We start from the raw sequence: 21,972 nt of genomic DNA, 5'->3' as shown, positions 1-21,972 counted from the left end.
TTGGCAAAGAACCTTAAATTATTTGTCCTCTCTCTATTTTCTGAGTCATTGGCTTCTATTCCTTGGTTTACAGTTGAAATGTTCTATACACTTGAGTTCCAATCTTAAGCCCTATCAATTTGGTTTTTATCTGTGATTTTCCTCAGATAACCTATTATTGTGCAAAGCAATATTTGCTTTTTTTTCAAAGCAGTTTTAAAATGACTTGCAAGTTTATGCAGGCACAAAATGATTCATGCACATGTTCTATTTGTAATTACTCAACAATTAAAAACAAAGCCAATTAAAGCTGTACCTACAGATGGTGCCATCCTCATCTAGCCCTTCAATAGGATTTGGGGCCAGATGACTAAGCTTCAAAAGTGATTATATGGAGACTGATGAACAACCAACCAATCAGCTCCTGTCTGACATTTTTCAAACACAGTCTGTAACATGGCAGGTAGGAGCTGATTGGCTGGGTGTTTATCACTCTCCATTTTATTAGTTTTGAAGCTTAGTGCATCTGGCCCTAAGTGAGTAATATGATTACTTTGCTAACCCCCTACTGTATTGTTCAATGTATTGTATTTCAGCCGAGAACAATAGGACTTGGATAGCCATGGCTCACCGTGGCTATCCAGAGATGGCTAGATGAGGATGGCTCCATCTGTATTCCTTAAACAGGTGGGACCTACAGTACATACAATGTTTACACAATAGTAAATAGAACTTCTCAACTAGGGTAATAACAATATGTCAAGCAACAGATGAAAACAATTTCTATTGATAAAGTCCTTTCTTTGGATCCTTTCATTGGTTCTCCAATACATTAAAGGTAAAGATAATGCAATTTACACAGTCCTCTCCCTCACCATTTCAATATGTACTTCAACTTTGTACCTCAAATGAAAGCACATTCAGAATGCTTCTCATTATATAAAACTATAACACATTTATATAAACAATTACTGTATAATACAGGAAGGTTCAAAGTTAAAGAGTGTTGGTGGACAATGAAGGTAATATTGCATCCCGGAATCTGAAGAGGAACTGCATTCTTTCATCTTGAAGCTGTTATTCCTGGGAGTAAACATCTTTACCCTGCATTTGTGAAAGGCTGCCTTCTGCTAGGCAAACTCTAATACGCAGTAACCTTTATTCTGTGGTAATATACACTGAATTGTGTTTTATTTGTTCACATAAATGATCTACAGTTTTGAACTGAAGTACATATTGGAATGATGAGTGAGAGGACTGTGTAAATTGGATTATCTCTACCTTTGATGTATTGGAAACCTGTGAAGGATCTGAATAATTTACTTTATCAACAGAAATTGTTTTCATCTGCTGCTTGGTATTTGTTACTCTAACCGAGAAGGATGGTTTACTATTGTGTACACATTTTGAAGCCATTGAGGAGGTGACCCCTGTATTGTGAACAAGCAGCATCTCACTAGTAGAGCGCAGGTAATAGTCATTTATAACTTGTGCTAGCTATCACCCTATTCTCTTTTATGAGTCAACATATTGACAAATGCTGGAGGAAATCCTGCTGCGATCTGTAAAATAAACCTTCGGACTAGGTACAAGATTTATATTGGGGAAATGTACAGGAAGATAATAAAGAAAGAAAATCAAAGTCCTGGAGTTGAAAACACTGTTTACCATTTACCAATGTGTCCAAACCAACCTCAGTGACACCGTTTCCAGGTGTGCATTGTTTTTTCCAGGTGTGCATTGTTTTTTCCAGGTGTGTATTGTTGCTAGAGACTTTTTAAATGGAATTACAGATCTAAATGTAGTTAGAGACAATTTTTACCAAGGACATGAATGCTTATCTCGTCAATGATCATATTTATTTTATTTATAATCCATGAAAATAAAATGAATTTTATTTCGCATATTATAGATATGTTGTTTGGTAAGAGGAATGCATGGCAATATCTTTCACACTAAAGCCATTTACATTACAAATTATAGCAATTGTAGTTTGGGGAAGAGAGATACTTTGTAATGCCCTCACATAAAAAAAAAAAAAAAAAACATTTCAATAATTCACAAACTAAATACATTTTAGTAACTACATGCTACATTCACAGACATAATTTTGAAGCGCCAAAACTATTTATTTTTATGTTTTCTAAATATTTTGTAAAAAAGATAAGCACATGGTATACAAACCCTACAGTCTTACAATATTTGAGCTTAGTTAAACTTTTAATTCCATGATTATGTAAAACTTTCAGATATTGCTATGTTAACCTTGGATCTTGAATTGTAATCCAGATAATAAGTACCAATGGGTGATTGCAGTGTACTATCTATGTTTTGCTCATAATTAACATCACACTATGTGGTTCAGATTTGGCTGACAATTTGTATAGGTCTTTCACAGAGTCTTATCAGCTACCTGGTAATTTGCATATCATTACCCTCTATAATCCTTCATTTGAGCTATGCTTGGATTAAAAACTCTAATTAACTTTTTTTTTATAATTGTTATAGTCTGGTTAAAACATATTTGATGGATCCTGAATTTTAATAAAATAAGTTTACACCTACACTTTGGGGAAATCATTTTCACAAACTTTTTGATTTGTAAACATTTACAACTAAATATATTATATACATGGTAATTTATCTTCTAGTAAAGCACATGTTATAAACAAATGTGAGGCAGTTCAATAATAACTGATCAGTTCTATCGAATTTTGTATTAATTGTCTAGTCCACAGAGAGCATATTACTATTATAGTACTTTAACAAAAGACTCATATGCTTTATGTGGCTGCAGCTAGAACGTAGAATCAAAACACGCTACGTAGAATCAAAACACACAAACTTTAGGTAAACCAAATGCATGGCCTTTTAAAGTTGTAATCCTTAGTTTGTTTTTGTGTAGGCATTTTTATTTAATTACATTTCATATTGAAATGTTGACCACACATCAGACCAAGGGGGTTATTCTGGTTGATTCGCAAGGCTGCAAAATTGCAGCCTTGCAAATCCACCAGACCCTGCCTGGCGAATGAACGCCCACCCGTCCCCCCCTCGCAGGCTGCGAATGGATGTTTAGCATAAACATCCATTCGTATGCCTGCGGGTAACCTCCCACATCGTTCAATGGTCGGCGACCATCGAAAGATGTGGAAGGTACACGCATATAAAAGTGACTTTTAAGTCACTTACATATGCGTGCGCGCTGGCACGGATATGGGAGGGCAGTTGACATCCGGTGATATCATCTGCCCGCCTCCCGCTCCTGCATCACGGCCTCGTTACCATGAGAAGGGCCAGCGTTCTCATGGGAATGCCCATGGAATGCTGTGGTAATGAGGCAGCCCGGCAACCCCAGCCCTTCTCCCCCCACATGCCGACATGAGTGTTTGCACCCGTGAACTGAAAGTTCGCTGTGGGTGCACACACCATACGTCTGCACGTGCACAGAAACCCACATGCGCAGATGCGCAACATCGGTACTGTGTGCGAGTGTACGCAGGACTGAACAAACTTGAATAACCCCACAACTTTCATCCAACTAGTTAGGTGGATGGAATAAAAATCTGGGACTGGATCGGAGCAAATGACAAAGAGCAATTTGCTCACAATTCCAGGAAAATGGACAATAACATACCGTGAAATTATTTAAATCAAACAAATACAACTACAGTATCGTGTCTGAGTGACAAGTTTTGTCCGTTTCCAGATTTTTCAGTGCAAATTACGGAATTACAAATTACATTTGCTCCCATCCAGTACCAGATTTTTATTCCATCCAACTAGTTGGATGGTTGGATGAATGTTGGTCTAGTGTATGGCCAGCATAACTCTGACTTTTTGTATAAATTAATAACTGAGAAGACAATATTATTCTTCGTGTATACACCACTTTTATAGGTTAATGCAATTTTACTATTTGCTACTAAAAGGATGTCAAATGACATTATACAGAGATCCACTTTTTCCTTGTTGATGTTTATTCCAAAGCTATGTAGTGCATGTAAAATCTGCTTAAAAACTAGTGGCCTTATGTGTGTAACCTTCCACACTTCTCTGTATATGACTTTGGTGTTGGCCTTATGAGGTTTTCATTTTTACCACACTGAGCTTCGCTTCAACAGCAACAGCAGTACACATCACAGTCATCAAAATTCTATTTGAATGTAAATGAAATAGAATCTACGCCAGGTATTGGCAGCACATGCATTCTGTGAAAAGCAGAATTAAACCACTCTAAACCATAAATTATTGAAAACATGTTTTGCTTCAATTCACAAAGGAAGGTCAGAGAAGGTGACTAATATTAAACTATAACTTACTCGGACTTTGGAGTATGAAAGCCTTTTATCATCTTTATCAAAAACAGACGTATTTGCCACAGTATCTCAGGTGTCCTAGAGCACAGTGCCAATCATCTGGCCTTCAGTATTTGCAACATTCCATTTACTTTGCTACCAAGCAGTACAGATAAGTAATAGTTGATGCCCACACAGGCTGTATCTTATTTGCATCAAATTCCTTCTGCATATGTCCGTTTAGACTTCCACAAAGCAAAATATGTATACTTGCTAATAGCACTTTGTATGTTAAGTCGGCAGTGAAAGCTAGTTTTGGAATTTTTCTTATATTAGCTATATTAAATATGGAGAAAACAAAATAGACTAAAATGGACCCAATGGTATTCTGGTAAAATGCTAGAAAAACCAATTTGTACCATGAAGCCAAGCACAGACGTTTCGAGTATTATATCCTTGCATAAACTATTGCCATTCGGATATGCCAGTACTGTAAATAAAGCAAACAGATGACTGCAAATAAAAAAAGCTTTACACGAATGCCCAAAGGGCAAGCAAACACTTTTGTAAATAGCAAGCATACTGGCATGCTGTTGGATGTACTATTTTCTCTTCAAAGCTAATATAATCTACTGAAACATTTTCTAAAAGCTTGGATAATTTGTAAGATACAGCCCATACAGTCTCTTATGTGTCTCTCTCCAGGATACCAGCATCACATTAAGAGACTTCTCAGTGTCTGCATTATGAATCTTGAAGACAGATTTAGTAGAACTTCGGAGAGTTCCTTTTATGAACTACAGACATACCTTATTACGTGTGCGCTCTCAGTCAGCATGGGAAAGCTTAGAAATACAACAGTGCACAGCAGTTCAAATTGCTATATTTTATTTGGGCTGGTGGAGTTTCCTCAGAAGACATCCCTTTGTGGGATTAGAAATGTAAAACACTTTTAGAAACCTAAGTTATACTCATTTATATATATTTTTTATACTATAATATATTATATTGTGCATTACTCATCAAGCTGATGGTAAATTAAATATTGTGCATTCAAACATTTTTGCTGGATAACGGGGACCAAAATGGAATTCTGGGAATCCTACACTTTATCCACATACTGTTTGAGACCTGATGTAGACAAATAGTTTATTGGATGATTCTGATCGTGTTTATGGATGACATTTAAAATTCAGAAGGGATGAGTTTTATAATCCGATGATTTCCTAATAAACCCCTTAGAGTGAGCAGCAACTTGAGATATTTGGGGATTTTATTAATTCTTTTTATCTAAACATCTAACAGTGCAGCCTGTTGTTAAGGGACCCCAAATCTATGCAAGTTCCTTCACTAGCATATACTCTTGACAGACAATTAGATTGCACTTAAGTGCACTCACCTCCCAAATACAGAACAATACACTGATTTGCCAAATACTATTACCACAAGGTTAATACTCTATAAGGACATCTTTTGCCATTAATACAACTTGAATCCTTCTAAGCTTGAATTCTACCAACAGAATATAGAATATTGGCCCAAATATGTTCATTATGTTGCCATCACCAGTGTGCAGAGTTGTGACTAAGCAACAACAAAAAACATGCATTTGCACTATTGTCCCCAAATCCTTACCTGACATCTGCATACTGTACATGAATATGTGATTAGTTAGACCACATGACCCATTGCCAGTCATATCATTTCCAATTCCTGTGTTCCTGGGCAAACTGGAGGCATTTCACAATTTGCAGCAGAGAGCAATGGCGTATGGGCAGGGCTTCCCACAGGTCTCCAACATTTCATTCTTAAGGTGAGTAAACACAATGTAATATGGTCGCTGATTTTCTCTGGCTTATTTTTGCTGGGCAATTTTAATTTATCTCCGCTCAGCGATATATTGCTCCGTGCACCATTTTTCCCTGCGACCGTCTAGTTTTAGCACACAAAACAACACAGAGAAGTCTCAATCTCAGGAGCCGGCTCCTACAACCAGTACAAGGCTGGTTGCTGGAGTGCTCTCCTAGCGCTATCACCCTGAAAACATAGAGGCTCAGCGACACATCCCTGTGCTCTCCATGGCTGGGAAGCAAAAGTCATGGGCGCCTCCTTCTCCCCCTGCAGTCGGAAGAACCTCTGGCTGTGTTGCTAGGGGGAGGAGTTTAATGGAGGTATGCCGGGGAGTGGGGTAGGCATCTGCGGCGGCTGTCGTTAAGAAGCCCATAGACATCTATAGGGTAAAACGCGGCGGTGGGTCTTAGTACATTTGAAAATGTGGTAGAACCCTTGAAAACGGGGGTTTTACCACATTTTTCCTTTAGTACATTCCGCCCAATGTATAGATTCCCAGTGCTTTTCTTTGTCTTTGCAAAGAAAACCAAATCAACTACTGTGCAAACCTACTTACTATTCCTACACTGGATGCGTCAATTTAATCTACAGTAATTTGTATTTGGATGTAGAACATAACTAGCAGCTCACATCTATCAACACACAAATGTGTTTTCTTTTTTTTTTTAACCGCCTTGACATTTTTTTAAACTGCATTGAGCAAGTTCATTAAAACATTCACAAAACCAAGGCTTTAGGATCAGAAAACTCATGCTGAACTCTAAACATAAAAACAATAACAACCAAATTGTAACCAACATATTCTTTTTAGCTCATTTGAAATGCAAATTATTTTATGATCTTCCATGAATGCTAGCCATTCATCTTTTGTTAAGGCATAATATAAAAGTGTATGAATACTAACTGATTAGATGTTGTTTGCTTGGCTACATTTCTTAAAGGCCAATAAAGGCAGAAGATATGTATGCCAATTTGCATGGTAATATTAAGCATTTTAAAGTATTCTCTGGAGCAGAAATTATTTTAACAGCAGATGGGAAAACATATTTCTGCAGTTGTTATTTCCAAAGTAGTTTGTTAAAATATTTAATTAAATGCATACAGATATGTTATTAATACAATATATGGGCTTATAAAGAATGAAAACATAGTTAACAAATGAACTCAAGTTCAAAGTTCAACCCAATGTTTAAAATGCTGTCTAATACAATTGATTATGGGGCACAGAGGCAGAACTCTGGGAGGTAATGGAGTCACCTGCCGCCAGGCTCCTGCTCCCAAGGGGGCACCTCTCCCCTCCCTGGAAGTTTAAACCAGATATTTAAAAGTCAACGATATTGCTTCTGTGGAGTTCTGAAATATATATGTGTTCTCTATCTATCTATCTATCTATCTATCTATCTATCTATCTATCTATCTATCTATCTCAACAGAAGTATATATTTTATATAAGGTTATATAGGGTTGTATGTGGGGGGGAAGGGGCACCAATATATATCTTGCCTCTGGGCAACTGGAACGAACTTACGCCACTGATGGGGCAGATGTATTAAGCTTTAACAAGAGATAAATCCAAGTGTGATAAGGAGAGATAATCGTACAGCCAATCACCTGCTAACTGCCATGTTACAGGCTTTGTTTGAAAAAAGTCAGTAAGGAGCTGATTGGCTGGACGTTTATCTCTCCTTATCACCCTTGCATTTATCTCTTGTTAAGGCTTAATACATCTGCCACTATGTTACATAAGATAAATTAAATTCTCAGGAGTAAATTTACTAATACCCCTTTCACATCGCACCTAATTACCGGGTTCATGCCAGTTTCTTGCAGGTTCGACCCAGTAAATGGTGCGATGTGAAAGGGGTTACCGGTTACAGTTAAGCTGTAGCCACACTGTAATACGAGCCGGGTTAAAAGAAGGTTTCTTACAGGTTTGTTGCTGTGTTGCTGTGCAGTGTGAATGGGATTAATTGGGTGGAGCGACCCGTTTCCCGTTCACACTATGGAGGAGGCAGTGCTTGGAGCAGTGCCAGCTCTAAGCGCTGCTTCCTCCCCCGTTGATGACGCCACATGACGTCAGTGAACTGGCAATATTGCTGGTTCGCTGCTGCAATCTGAACAGACCGCACATGAAGTATCGCACCGGGACTGAACCATTTCCTATAGGGGGACATTTACTAAGATGTGTATTCTACTTCACATGTGATGTTGCTATGGGCAACTAATTGGAATCTACTTCTTATTTATTTATCACACTCCATAAGATAGTAGCCAGATCTGATTGATTGCCCATAGCAACATCACACGTGAAGTAGAATACACATCTTAGTAAATTTCCCCCATAGTGTGTTAAAAAAAAAAAAAAATTTCAATTGTGAAAGTGAGCTTAAACTGCAAGGGTTCATTCAAGTAACTGGGGGAAATGTATGTACAGTATTAAGCTAAAATAGAAGTGATCAAATTTGGTCCTTAGGACCCAATACAGATCAGGTTTTCCAAATCTCTCACATGTACACCTGCTGGTTGACCAGGAAAGCATAATCCATATGTCATGAGGACTGACTGACAAAGATACATGGGCCCTGACTCAGATTTGCTCAGTAAGCTGCCAACATTGCAGCTTACCGAGCACCTGAGATGCCACTCGCCGGATACCGCCCACACAGCTGAATCCCCACGGAAACTTGCGAGGGGATGTGTAACAAGAATATTTTTACGGAGATGCCCATAAAATGCTGGGCATTCCAATGGCCCAGCACTGCCACCGCCCCATCTGCCCCCGGCCTCCTTCCCTGCTGCAAACTTCCCAGCGAGTATGTAACTTCGCTGGTGGGGTTTGTACATGTGCAGAAATGAGCATGTGCAAACCCTGACCATCAGGGCAGCGGACATATTTGGATCACCGCAAGTGATCCAGAATCATCCCCATAATGTGCTATAGTTAGGTTAGAATCCCATGCTGGAGAGAGAATACTTAATTGTGTGCTCGGTCAATGGTCATCCTGCACACAGGAGCTGTGAAACATTCTAATTACTGTCAAGTTAGTTATTGTTGCCTTTGGCATATTGTTCCGGTATCTGGACTTTATTTTACATTATCCAGTCTCTAAATCACAAATATACTTGTGTCATATGAGTCATGAAAATAAATACTTGTCCCCTGAAAAAATAGAAAGTGATAATTATCTGAAGTCATGTTCTGAGTATATATGCCTACAGCTCCTTTGCTACTGTGACTTTTCCAACACAATTGTTTCATATCTTAACATGATGTATATTTGACATTTGCAGAGGGTAAAACAAAGACTGAAGGACTTAACTACACCAATAAAGAATTCATTTTTTAGGTTTGTGCAATGGAGATTACATTTGTGTCATATTATCTATTATTTGTTGGAGTTAAAAGTACAGCATTAGCTAAGAATGGACTTTTTAGTTAAATATACTGCTTTAAAGAGTTTTACAAATACTGATGGCAGATGTGTGTAGGTGTCGATCATTTTTGTAATGTATACTTTACTAATAAAACTTTATCCACTTTTTATCATCCACATCTACTGCTTGGGTTTGTACTCCTCGATATTTCTTTACATGTGCATTTTAACTGCATATGGGATTCTTATTTCTGAACTGGATGCACTGAGGGTATGATAGCAATCAATTATGGATATTAACATAAATGAGCCCCACTTTGCTGGATTGTTGTTTTCTAAATAGATAATCTATCTTTTTATCTAGTGATACAAATTCCATAACATGAATTATGAAAAATAGGGTGAGATATTCAGAAAGTGAGAGATTTGGGAAGAAATGTCCAGGTTTTTTTAAAGCGGCAATCATGTACACTGCAAAAGCCGTTTGAATTTGCAGTGTAAATGATTGCCGCTTTAAAAAAACTGGAGATTTCTTCCCAAATCTCTCACTTTCTGAATCTCTCATCCTATTAAATCTCACCTATAATGTCAATTATTTAATGCTTGTATTATAGGAAACATGATAAATGTCGTATTCCAATATATTATGGTTGTTAATACAATTTTTGTTTTTAAATATATATATTATATACAGTAGTAGAATGAAGCAATTTACTAGAATATAATAGATTCAGCACCATAATAACTGACAATTCACCATTTGGTTAGTTTAAAAAAAAAATTCAAGAAGAAATCATAGCACATTAGACATAATGAGTTTTAATGGCATTAGTATTCACTTTAAAATGTAAGTGCAACTATGTTTCACCTACCTGATAAACCACCAACATCCATCTTCTTGAGGTTCTTTGCTTCAAGAATAACAACTGTAAGTTTGCCAGCCGTGGGTACATAGCGGAGGGAGAAACAGATGTCACCAAGTTTCTCTTGCTGTAAAAACAATTCAAAAAGTAAATCAGCCAAACATGTTTGTATGTATTCAGCTTCAATGATAATATATAATGTATAATTATATCAATAATACACATGATTTAGTAGTTAGAAAGCATTATCACTATTACTATTATCACTATTACATTGAATTATTTCAAAGAAGGGAAAGTCAATCCTGGGCAAGTTTTTCAGTCCCGGGATTGAAACACTTTAAATCCCGGGATTTCTAGGATAACAGGATTGAGCTCCAGAGGTCACACCATGCTGGGTACTGCTGTGCAGCAGTCCTTAAGCATGCAGGCTTGGAGGAAGGGGGGCATGCACTGCTTAAGGGGTGGGCACATCATGACCTGGTTGCAGGGCAGCGTCTGAGCCGAGTGCTGCTGGTGCCTAGTGATACTCAGCATAAATTAATCAAATGTGCATGTGCAAATTGACCCCAAAATCCAGGGATAGGATGCTCCAATCCTGGTATTGTAACCACAATTTTGGGCCTAAATCCTGGGATCCCGCCACTCCCGGGATTAGCCTCTCTATTTCAAAGGTATTAAATTGTAATATAGGTGTAGATTTATTAAGCTCGGTGAACTGATAAAGTGTCTGTTTTATCACCGGCCAATCAGCTCCTACCTGTCATTTTTCAAACCAAGCCTGTAACTTCACAGTTATGAGCTGATTGGCCGGTGATAAAAACCAGACACTTTATCACTTTACCAAGCTTAATAAATCTTGCCTCTTAGTTATCACCTCATTTTTTTGGAGCATTTGTTTAACATTTTCCTTCCTGTTACCAACTGTGCCATAACAAAATAGAACAAAATGTGGACAAGTGACTTATTTTACTGATGCTAATTTGTATAATGTCCAAAAGTCTAACAAAAAATGGCGATATCTTCAGCTTTTATATTGTTTTACATATTGAGAGAAGCAATCAGTGAGTGGTTTAATAGGTTCATCAATAACAAAACACTTTCCTATAGGTATATGACAACTAAACACTAGTTTATAACATTTACAGTACATACAAATTATGATATGTCCAGGGGTGAATTGGCCATAGGTCTATTCTGGAAGATTCCCAATGGGCTGCCTTGCATGTGGGCCATGTGTTGAGCAGGTGCTATTTTTATACCACATTTTATTTCCATAAAACATATAGGAAGACGCAGTATGTTAGGGACAAAGCATTATTTTTACACTGCAATTTAGATTTCAGTTTCAACACACCCCACCCATATTGAACTCTCTCTGCATGTTTTACATCTGCCCCACCTGCAGGGCACATGGTTTTGCAAATTCTGAGAAAGAATTTGTACTGCGAGATCAGATCTGAATAAGGGCCCATGTCCCAGTGGAGCTTACGATCTATATTTCCTACCACATGTACACGGACACACAGACATTCTATGGTACATTTTTTGGGAGCCAATTAACTTACCAGTATGTTTTTGGTTTGTGGGAGGACGCTGAAATACCTAGAGGAAACCCATGCAAGCATGGGGAAAATATACATACTCCGCACAGTTAGGGTCATGGTGGGATTAAAACCCATGACCTCAGTGCTGTGAGGCAGAAATGCTAACCATTACACCATCTGTACTGCCTACTCATAGGATACAGTGCAGATAACACACAGCATGGAGGGGGCAGTTAACACATACTCTATAAACATACCTGTATTGTTTTTAAAAGGTATGTGTTCCAGGGATCAGCAATGCTGTGTTTTGACTGCACTCTATATGCAGCACTTAGCTCAAAAAGTATGAGCTGAGTGTTGTGTCTTATGTGCAGCAGGAAGGTAAAAAGACATGGGACAGGATGCTGAAAAGACAGGAGCCAGGACTGACACAGCACGAAGCTGGAGTAACATGGGAAAGGAGGCTGCAGAGATATGGGGAAGGAAGCTAGAAAGATAGGGCAAGAGGCTGGAGGGGACTTAAGAGACAGGAGGTAACACAGAGAGAACAAGTCTAGCTGTATGATGATGACATTGGTTATATTTCTACACAAACAGGAATCTGATGGACCATGTTATATCTACATCAATAGTGAATACAGACTAAAGATACTGTCTGACCTGGGATTCAGAGATTCCCCATTGCACTGAAATCACTATATAGATAGGTGTGGTGTAGTTTCAATTAGTAGGCAGGGCGCCAAAGCGACTTTTCACTCAGGGCTCTACTTGATTTAGAACTTGCACTGCCAGTATTAATTCAGTTGCATGACGTACAGCCTTCTAGCACCTGTTGTAGCAAGCAGAGCAACCCCATGATGAATGCAGGAGAGGGGGGTTTAAATACCTAGAAACCCCACCTGTGAGCCAGATATGCCCCCACAGTGCCACACATATGCCCCCACAGTGCCACAAGCAGCACAACTCACTGTCTCTGGCCCTGGGTCTCCCCCTCCAGTCCCCCACCGCTGCCATATGCCCATACAGTGCCAGATATGCCCCCACAGTGCCACATATATGCCCCCACAGTGCCAAACATATGCCCCCACAGTGCCAGAAGCAGCACAACTCACTGTGGCCCTGGGTCTCCCCCTCCAGTCCCCCGCCGCTGCCATTGATGCTGGTGCTTTCCTGGGGAGGGGCGCGCATCATGTGTCTCTCCTTCCCCTTCACTGTGCACCTGACGCCATCAGCCATTCATACCTTGCGGGCTGGCTCCTGATTGGATGCCGGCCCACAAGCTCCTCTGATTGGCTGACAGCCCAGTGAGCGAGGGGAAGGAGAGATGCGCAATGCGCTCCCCTCCCCAGTGAAATCAACTGCGGCTGGGGAGAAAGGGAGGCAGCGGCATTGGGGGAAGCTGCCGGGCGGCTGTTAACAGAGGCGGACAAGCCGTGCGGTGCCCCGGGCTGCTGCACGGCTTGTCCGCCTCTAGAAATGGCCCTGTGCGAATGTGCACAGCACTGACAGGGTTGACTCCAGACTGACCCCTCCCACAAAATCAGGACAGTTGTGAGGTACAGTATGGCTTACTATTTGTTACTCATGTATCACTTCTAAAAGTACAGTATGAACAGATACAGATACTTTCAATGCAGTGTTATATTCCTTGGTCTCACCTCTGGTTAAGGGGAAGATTAACTAAAGCTTTTTTTATGCAGACGAACAGAGGCATTGCCCATAGCAACCAGATTATGCTTATTTTCTAGAATGCAATGGAGAAATAATAGGTAGAAACTGATCGGTTGCTATGGGAAACACTTCCACTTAGAATTTTGGGAAGCTTTAGTAAATCTACCACTTAGTGTAAATTTACATCATTTTCTCAAACTTTTACAAGGATCAGAATAGATTTCTTATAATTTGGCAGTATTTCTACATCTTTCATAACATCTACCAAGAACGTAGAGATGAGAGCTTCAGCCCCCCTGGACTATAATGTGTTATGATGTACAAAAAGGCTCTCATGTGGCCTAATTATCTCATACAGTAGGTACTGTGTGGATCCAGTAGTATGAACTTTTTCTCTGCCCTGAAAATAAATAATTTATGTAAGTAAATGACTTTGATCATTACATGAAATCTGTAAGGTACTGATAGAAGGTTCCCAGTGTAGTTTGCAGATACAGAATTAATCTTCTCCCTTAGAAGACTAAATTGACAGCAAGTTTTTCCCATAGAGCTGCTTGCCATGCATTTCTTATCACTCTTTCAAAGTTGAAGGCATTGTAACATATTAACATTTTCATGTAAAACTTTGTGTCAACTAAAAAGGTCCATTTCCAAATCAGTCAATGAAATAATCTAAATTGATAAATATAAGGCATTTATTAGATTATGTGCAAAGTATTACATACAGTATCATGCCATCAAATTATACTGTAACTGGAATATTTTCATCTTTCCACTTACTATATATTTAAGGATGCACAGGGCCTAGTTAACCAATAACTGATTTGGCTGCAGTCTGGGGGGTGCAGCAGTGGCACGATAGATTGCACTGGAATGGGAACGATTCCTGTTGCAGCTGGAGTTGGGGCCAAGCAAGGTATCATGAGATCTGACCTAGAAACTGTGGGAGAAGCTGTGAAATGAGATACGGTATCTCCTGGGAACTGTGGGAACAGCAGTGCCTGCTGGGATTGCCAGCTTCAATGAGGCAGGAATACTGGAAAGAGATCCTGCGAGAGCCGAGACTGGCTCAACGGCCAAGGCTTTGTTTGATGCCACTGCTGCCATTGCCAGCACTCCTACGATGGTAAGTGGCAATATGAATGGAGCTGAGGTCCAAGCAGATTTTCCAGACTTTTAGCTGAATATGAGTGGAAAATTTGGTGGCAGGGAAGAGTGTGTGTGTGTGTGGGGGGGACTTCTAAATTAGCCTAGGGTGTTTGGAACCCATAATCAGGCATGGCATGACATGATCCCTCTGTTAAACTTTCTTTGGGATTATACAATTATTGTTTTGAGGGAAAACTAAACAGCTAGGGTAAAGGCTACTTCTCAGTGACACTCATTATGAAATGTCAGTCCAGGATGCGATAGGCAGAGAGCTGGCTTCTTGTAGGAAGCCACTCAGTGCCTTAACATGCAGTCATAGCCAGCTTCTATGGGCTGCAATCAATGTAGGCCATAGAAGCCAGGCATTTGCACATGTGCAACACCACCACTGGTTGGGCTTGCACCATGCCTGGCACCTGACAACTGTAAAGAACAGGCACTGTGACCTTGGCAGCGGGGACTGACAGAGACACTGATGAGGGGTGTAGTGTGATTAGATTTCTGTGTCTAAAGGACACATCAACAACTCAAATTCATCACCAACTTTTCAAGGTGTACTGTGATAAACTCATGGCATGGAAGCAGGTTTGAGTTTGGTGCAGCCCTGCCATCCTACAAGCTTCACTATCTTACAGCTGATGCTGGGACAGCATTACTGATATTAGGTGCAGTCTAATGGCTGAGAGGAAGCAGCAGTCTATCTGTTCTGGCTTAACAGGAAATTAGAATGAAATAGAGAACAATACACATACAGTATGAGAGGTATTGTTATCTTATTTATTGAACAACTCGTGAACCTTTCATATCTGTACGAATAAGTTTAAATTAAACTAAATTCATTACAAACAGATCTAAATTGGTAATATGAGAGAGCTTTGTATTATTGAACCATGCAGGGCCATCTTAACAGCAGTGTGGGCCCCTGGGCAAAGCAATGCACTGGGGCCCTTACCAATTCTCCCCTCCTAGGGGTGGGGGGTGATATCAGCAGCAGCTTTGATGTCCCACGGGTGGCAGGGGGTGCTCTATCTTCCACTCAACATGTAGGACCTGGAGCAGTTGCTTCTGCTAATTACTCCTTTACTGCACAGGTGGTGGGATTGAGAACACTAACGTGTGGAAGCGGGCACTGACCTGAATGAAGGGTCCCTTGTAAATGACTTCCAGGGAGGTAGGGGGTGTTATATACGCAGGGGAGGGTTGGATAATGGAGTGGGCTCACTATTCATTATTTTCCGGTGGAAGTGCAGCTTGTTTGACTGCAGATATCTCCATTATCTGGAAATAGATTTCTTAGCCTTCAATAGTATAAAAACCTAGAGTCCCAACGTTCAGGAGGTGCTGGGAACTTGGGGATCAGAGATCAGGAGCCAGAACAATCCATTGACAAAAATATAAAATTGTACACCAGACGTTTGGAGCTGGAGCAGGGACCGGCTGCTGGAAGGCTGATATCTCTGATTCTGGGCATGATAGTGACACGGTGCTAGTGTCAACAGAAAGGGGAGAGTCACAGTTTTTTGGATATACTCTCAGAAAAACTCTAAGTCAGAGAGAACCTGAGAAATATGACTGGGAATTGCAATTAACAGGTCGAATGTGGACTGCTGCTTTGAAGTTGGATATCTCCAGTTCCCCAGGGCCGATTTTCTAAATTCTGGTATCCCTGGAAAAAGGAGATCCTCAGCTATCAGCATAGGGCCCTTTCACACCTGGGGCCCCTGGGCAAGTGCCTATTAAGCCCATACGAATAGACGGCCCTGGAACCATGTAAGGCTAAGCTACTGTATACAAATTTTCCAAACTTTACGCTAGTGAAAGGACTGTCCTGCTTTCCTTCAATTAGCAAATACGTGTAACAGATAACTGCTTTCCTATTTATCATGTAGGATGTTAATGATCTATTGCTGGCCCACTGTAGTTTGCTTGGGGATTTGTTTTCTTATCTAGATTAACTCCTCAGTTGCATGCACCTGTAATGCGCCATTATATTGATTGGGCAACTTCCATTCTGGGTTTCTCTCTTATAGTAAACAGATGTAACCCTGATCCTCATGGCTGCTGCTGCTAGGCACAGGTGTGGTTTGCTGTGATGCGCTTGCATGCCACCATGCACATGCATCTTATTTGCACCAGCAACCATTAAGATTGTATTTCATAGGAAATATTTACACTGTATGTATAATCAAACAAGAAGGCTCAGGAGACCACCTTGTCTATTGAGAGAATATAACTTGTGCACATCTCTCAGTTCATATTAACTTTGAAAATGATTCCAGCACTTTGTTCTTATTTTAACAAGAAGTTACTAGTAACTGGTTCTGTAATTATTGGGAATAGTATTACACTGCAGAATTCATTTTAATGCTTAAGTATTTGAAACAGATAATAATTCTTAAATGTATTTTACAGAACTCCTCAACAATTATGTATTAGGGCTAACCAAACGAAATACAGGGCTGCATGGATAGCGTTATTACACTTTGGAAAAATTGCTTAGGGAAACCTATGCACACCCTCAGAGAAAGGTTAAGCACCCAGTATACAGTATGTACTTAACCTTTATGATAGAAGGATAAATGCCCTAAGAAATGCTTGTGTTCTGTTTGTATTTATTGGTTTATTTATTTTCTCCTGGTTCCTATTTAACTTGTAAATGTGTGTGGAATAATAAGTATTTTGTCTGCACTTGTTCTTTGCTCCTGTTTGTTCTGATGTGACATTTTACACCTGCCTTCATGGTGTCAATGCCATTCTATAGATATTGCAGGATGTATATCATAATATACTACTGTATACTATATTACGATTTATTATTGTATATACTGTATAATGTTCTATTTTTCTATACTATATTTTACAGTATATGAACTCTTTGATGTTTTATATCGTATGAATCCTGTACTAAACATATTACTATGACAACTCAATGATATAGCAAAAGGTTTATACACGAAGAGTGATCAAGAAACCAACAAAGTTTAGACTTCTGAACAAACACATGATCTAAGTCAAAAATGGGGAGAGGGGGCTTACGAAATGGATATGTGAAAAGTTAAGATCAAACTTTATTTTGAATAATACATATACCCCATGTCCGATCCCAACAAATTTTAGTTGTTGAACTAATGATATTTCTTAGATCATTAGGTATGTTGCAGACGAAAAAAATAAAAGAGACAGACTAAGGGCCTTATTTTGGTTCACTCTTTCTGACAAAATACTTCTTAGATGGACAAAACCATGTGCACTGCAGGGGGGCAGATGTAACATGTGCAGAGAGAATTAGATTTGGGTGAGTAATTTTGTTTCTGTGCAGGGAAAATACTGGCTGCTTTATTTTTACACTTCAATACAGATCTCACTTTGAAATAAAACCCCACCCAAATCTAACTCTCTCTGCACATTTTGCATATGCTCCCCTGCAGTGCACATGGTTTTGTCCATCTAAGAAGGATTTTGTCAGAAAGAGTGAACCAAAATAAGGCCCTAAATGCTTTTTTTTCAGATGACGAAGATCAATCAGGTTTATTAGCAATGTGGTATGCATGCTGATATCATGTTCTAATAGAAGATGTTGACATGGATAAACCTAGGGTCTTAAATATACTTATCTTTCAAGATCTAACCAGGATTGAACGATTTTTTTTTTATTAATTTAGGCATTTAAATAAATGAGAAGAATCTGTTTAAGGTCTTAGACTATTAGTACAAACTTACAAGTAGTCCTTTTTGGTTATTGGAATATAAAAATCTTTTGATTGTTATATACTGTAGATTAATATGCAGGAAGAAAAAGACTCCTGAACAAACCATTTCCTACAGTATGACAGCTTTTTATTTTCCACAAAACACTAATCCTTCCTGCTAAGCGTACGATTATATTTGGTTTGGTGTCACTTATTTCTATAGTAATCTGCAGTATTATGTTAATTTTTTTCTTACACTACTGTGTACATTTAATGAAATCTAATTCTACATATTTATAACATTTATGTTTTTATTATAACGGAGATATGTATTTATTTTAATTCTAGATCTATTCTACACTATACCGTCACCCCTAACTGATTTGTTTGAGATAGGGATTTTTTTTAAGACAAGCACCTGTGAGTTATTTTTGATTTGACCTAGGGGCCCATATATAAGGCAGCTATTGTCGAAATTCCCTATTCTGCTGATTTCTGTGTCAAGTGATCAGCATGTTGGACAATCTTGACTCACTTATTCCATTCAATTCCACAATTTCTTGGAATCAGTGAGTCTTGTATTTTTAACATGCTACTGTAGGTTTTGAAATTACAGATCACTAGAATCCACCAATCAGTTGACATTGGGGAAGTGCCCCTTAGATGTATAAACTGCATTACTCCTACCCAAACTTATTTTTTATTTCATTGCATTTATTATTTACAAATGGTTGGTATGGACATGCGCACTGTTTGCTCTTAGTTATTCCCACCACTCTTGGGATGAGACTGTGTTGTTAATCCAGTGTTCTATGGCCATTTTAAAGTATTGATATATTTTGTTATTTGTATCAAAGATTATGACGTTTATAATTTCTTTCCTTATATGCGTTAATACTTGTATTTAAAATTCATTCCTTGTTACATTCTTCAATTACTTCACGAGAATATTGCTTCTTTACTTCTTTTGCGCATGTTTATCTATCTAAACATATATATATATATATATATGTATATGTATATATATATGTATATATATATATATATATATACATAATGGCTGATATTATAAATATTGATATTTACAGTTGACATAAATTCCATTATTTAAGGAATACATGATAATTATTGGTGTTTCAAATGGTCTCATTGGATACTGTGTTTAAAAAACTACATTTTTCTACAGCTTTTTTAATTGAATTATAATGATTTGATATGTAATGATTTATTGTAGAATTATGCTCTGCAGTAGATCCTAATTAAGTAATTATGTTCTATTAGAGATTTAATTCTGTTTCATACCATTAAAAATTATTATCAAGGTCGTAAGAGTGTTTTTGCCAGTCCACAAATGATATGTTTGATTATTACATCTCAACAAAGACTAGGTATTCATTCGGTTTCCTTATGAATGAATTAACAATAGCACTACAGTAGAACATACTGTTACATTGTATAATTAATCTCCTCATAAAATATGTATTTGTATATTAGTTATGAATGTATTGTACATCTGGTTTAATTTAGAGTTAAAATACATTTCTTATTGATATTAAACGTTTTCATAAGTGATTTGTATGGAGACTATATTGAATTAGTTTATATACAGATCTACATAAGATTATTAAGTATTCAACTATTGGTTCTAGAAACATCATACGTAAATTTCATTCTATGAGAAAAGATTATTCTGAAATGTTTCTATCCTGTTGACATGATGAAAACACTGCCAATTATATGCAGCTTATGAAATGAGAGTTGGTTATTTTTTGTTACTTATATATAATGATATTTTAAAACACTATATTGTGGTGATTAGTTATGTGAATCATTAGTGCCAGTGTTGTGCGAAGCCAAATTTGGCAGTAAGTTTGTATAGCTGGAGCCACTCTAACCTAAGCTGCTCCCATCGCGCTGTCTGCCAACCTGTGCTATCGCCACCCAGTGGAAGAGATGCATTCTTGGCAATGGACGCGTGAGCGTGTGAGACACCCATGCATCTATGTCGGCTGGCCTGCCCTCCGCCAGAAACCGCCAGATACTGGAATCTGGTGCGCTGGTGGCAATGGAGTTAACGGTCCCATCAGGTGCACTCATTATTCAGACACATTTTAAAAGATCCACAGATGGAGCTAATTGTCACTTGTGATTCTGTGTGGAGACCTGGAAAATGTGATCTTAAGGCACATCTGACCGTGTGTACACACCATTAATATTACACTATGGGTGACATTTAATAGAATGCGATTTTTAGAAACATTTTGAAATTGCACCTTATTGCACCATATTGCACTTTTTCAATTCGCATTTTTCCTCCAAAACCAATTATATAATGGGATGCAAGAATGTGCCCAAAAAAGTGGTGAAGTGCGAAGAGATGCGAAGTGCGAAGAGATGCAATTTTATGACACAGTAATGTGCGATTTCCGGTGCTGGTCATGTGCGATTATCTGACCAACCGGAATGCGAATTACAACACTGCCTCCGCATGCCCAAAAAACCCCTAACCTATTGGCCCACCTAAGTCCCCTACAATATGCATCACACCCCCTATATAAAGGAGCATAGGTGCCATTTTGACCTTTGAAAGGTAGTAAGGAGCATGGAGAGGAGAGGAGTGGCAGTGAGTGCAGGTGGCAGAGGCAGCAGTGGGCCAGTTACAGGCAGCAGCAGTGCCAGAGGAGCCATGGGGAGAGGCAGCAGAGGCACACTAAGAGCCAGCAGTGTGAGAGGGAGAGGCAGCAGTGTGTCAGGCAGCATAGCCACATCAAGGCCTGGTCCAGGCTGGACCCCGGAGGAGCCGGCACAGCAGGAGGAGGTGGAAGAACCTTTTGCCTCCCCATCTCATCTACTCACACAGGAGGACTTGTTCACCACACAGGCCGAGGAGGAGCTGCAGGAGGTCCACATGTCTGACGTCGACTGGCCTGAGGTGGAGGATGATGGAGGTGAGGAGGAGGGTGAGCCTGCCCTGGAGGAGGAGGGGGACATGGCCGCAGAGGAGGTGGAGGAGGAGGCAGAAAGTGGCCGCACCGAAAGTGAGGAAAATGCGGCCCTTGTCCACGCCATACTCCCTGTATTTGTACACCTGTACTAATGGATGGTAGGGCATGAAATTCCACCTGTCGGCACATGTCGGCTAAAAAAAAAGTGAAAAACCACGTCGACCTTTTGACTGTCGACTAATGCTGTGTACACACAGTCCGATTTCCTTTCCGATGTTGACGATATAGTCAACATTGGATCGGCATCGGATGCAGATCGCAAGGGTTTTAACCCTTGCAATCCCGATCCGATCCCGATACGCACGTATCGGAAGCCAGAAAGTCTTGGCTGCCTTGTCTATATAGTGCAGATCTGCACTATATAGTCAAGATAGGATGCAAATCGGATGTGCCTTAAGATCCTATCCACGATCCTATCTGATCAGATCGTGGATAGGATCTTAAGGTACATCTAACGTGTGTACACACCATTAGACATTGTCAAACTAATGACCTGTCGAACTAATGACCTGTCGAACTAATGAACTTTCAACCTAGAACCATGTC

The 21,972-nt window shown here is 39.3% G+C and overlaps 1 protein-coding gene across 6 annotated transcripts in view; it reads right to left on the bottom strand.

Moving 5' to 3' along the window:
- Positions 1–21,972, bottom strand: part of SYT1 (synaptotagmin 1) — a 642,856-nt gene that overhangs the window by 55,966 nt on the left and 564,918 nt on the right. For all 6 annotated transcript variants that reach the window (XM_083182614.1, XM_083182615.1, XM_083182619.1 and 3 more), the window contains one exon: positions 10,375–10,492. In XM_083182614.1, the coding sequence (XP_083038740.1) occupies positions 10,375–10,492 (118 nt within the window). The remainder of the gene's footprint in view (positions 1–10,374; positions 10,493–21,972) is intronic.

This window comes from Crinia signifera, chromosome 4 (assembly GCF_055691185.1).
Source record: "Crinia signifera chromosome 4, ASM5569118v1, whole genome shotgun sequence".
Taxonomy (NCBI): Eukaryota; Metazoa; Chordata; class Amphibia; order Anura; family Myobatrachidae; genus Crinia; species Crinia signifera.
The sequence above is the reverse complement of the archived record's forward strand: the minus strand, read 5'-3'. Positions and strand labels throughout refer to the sequence as shown.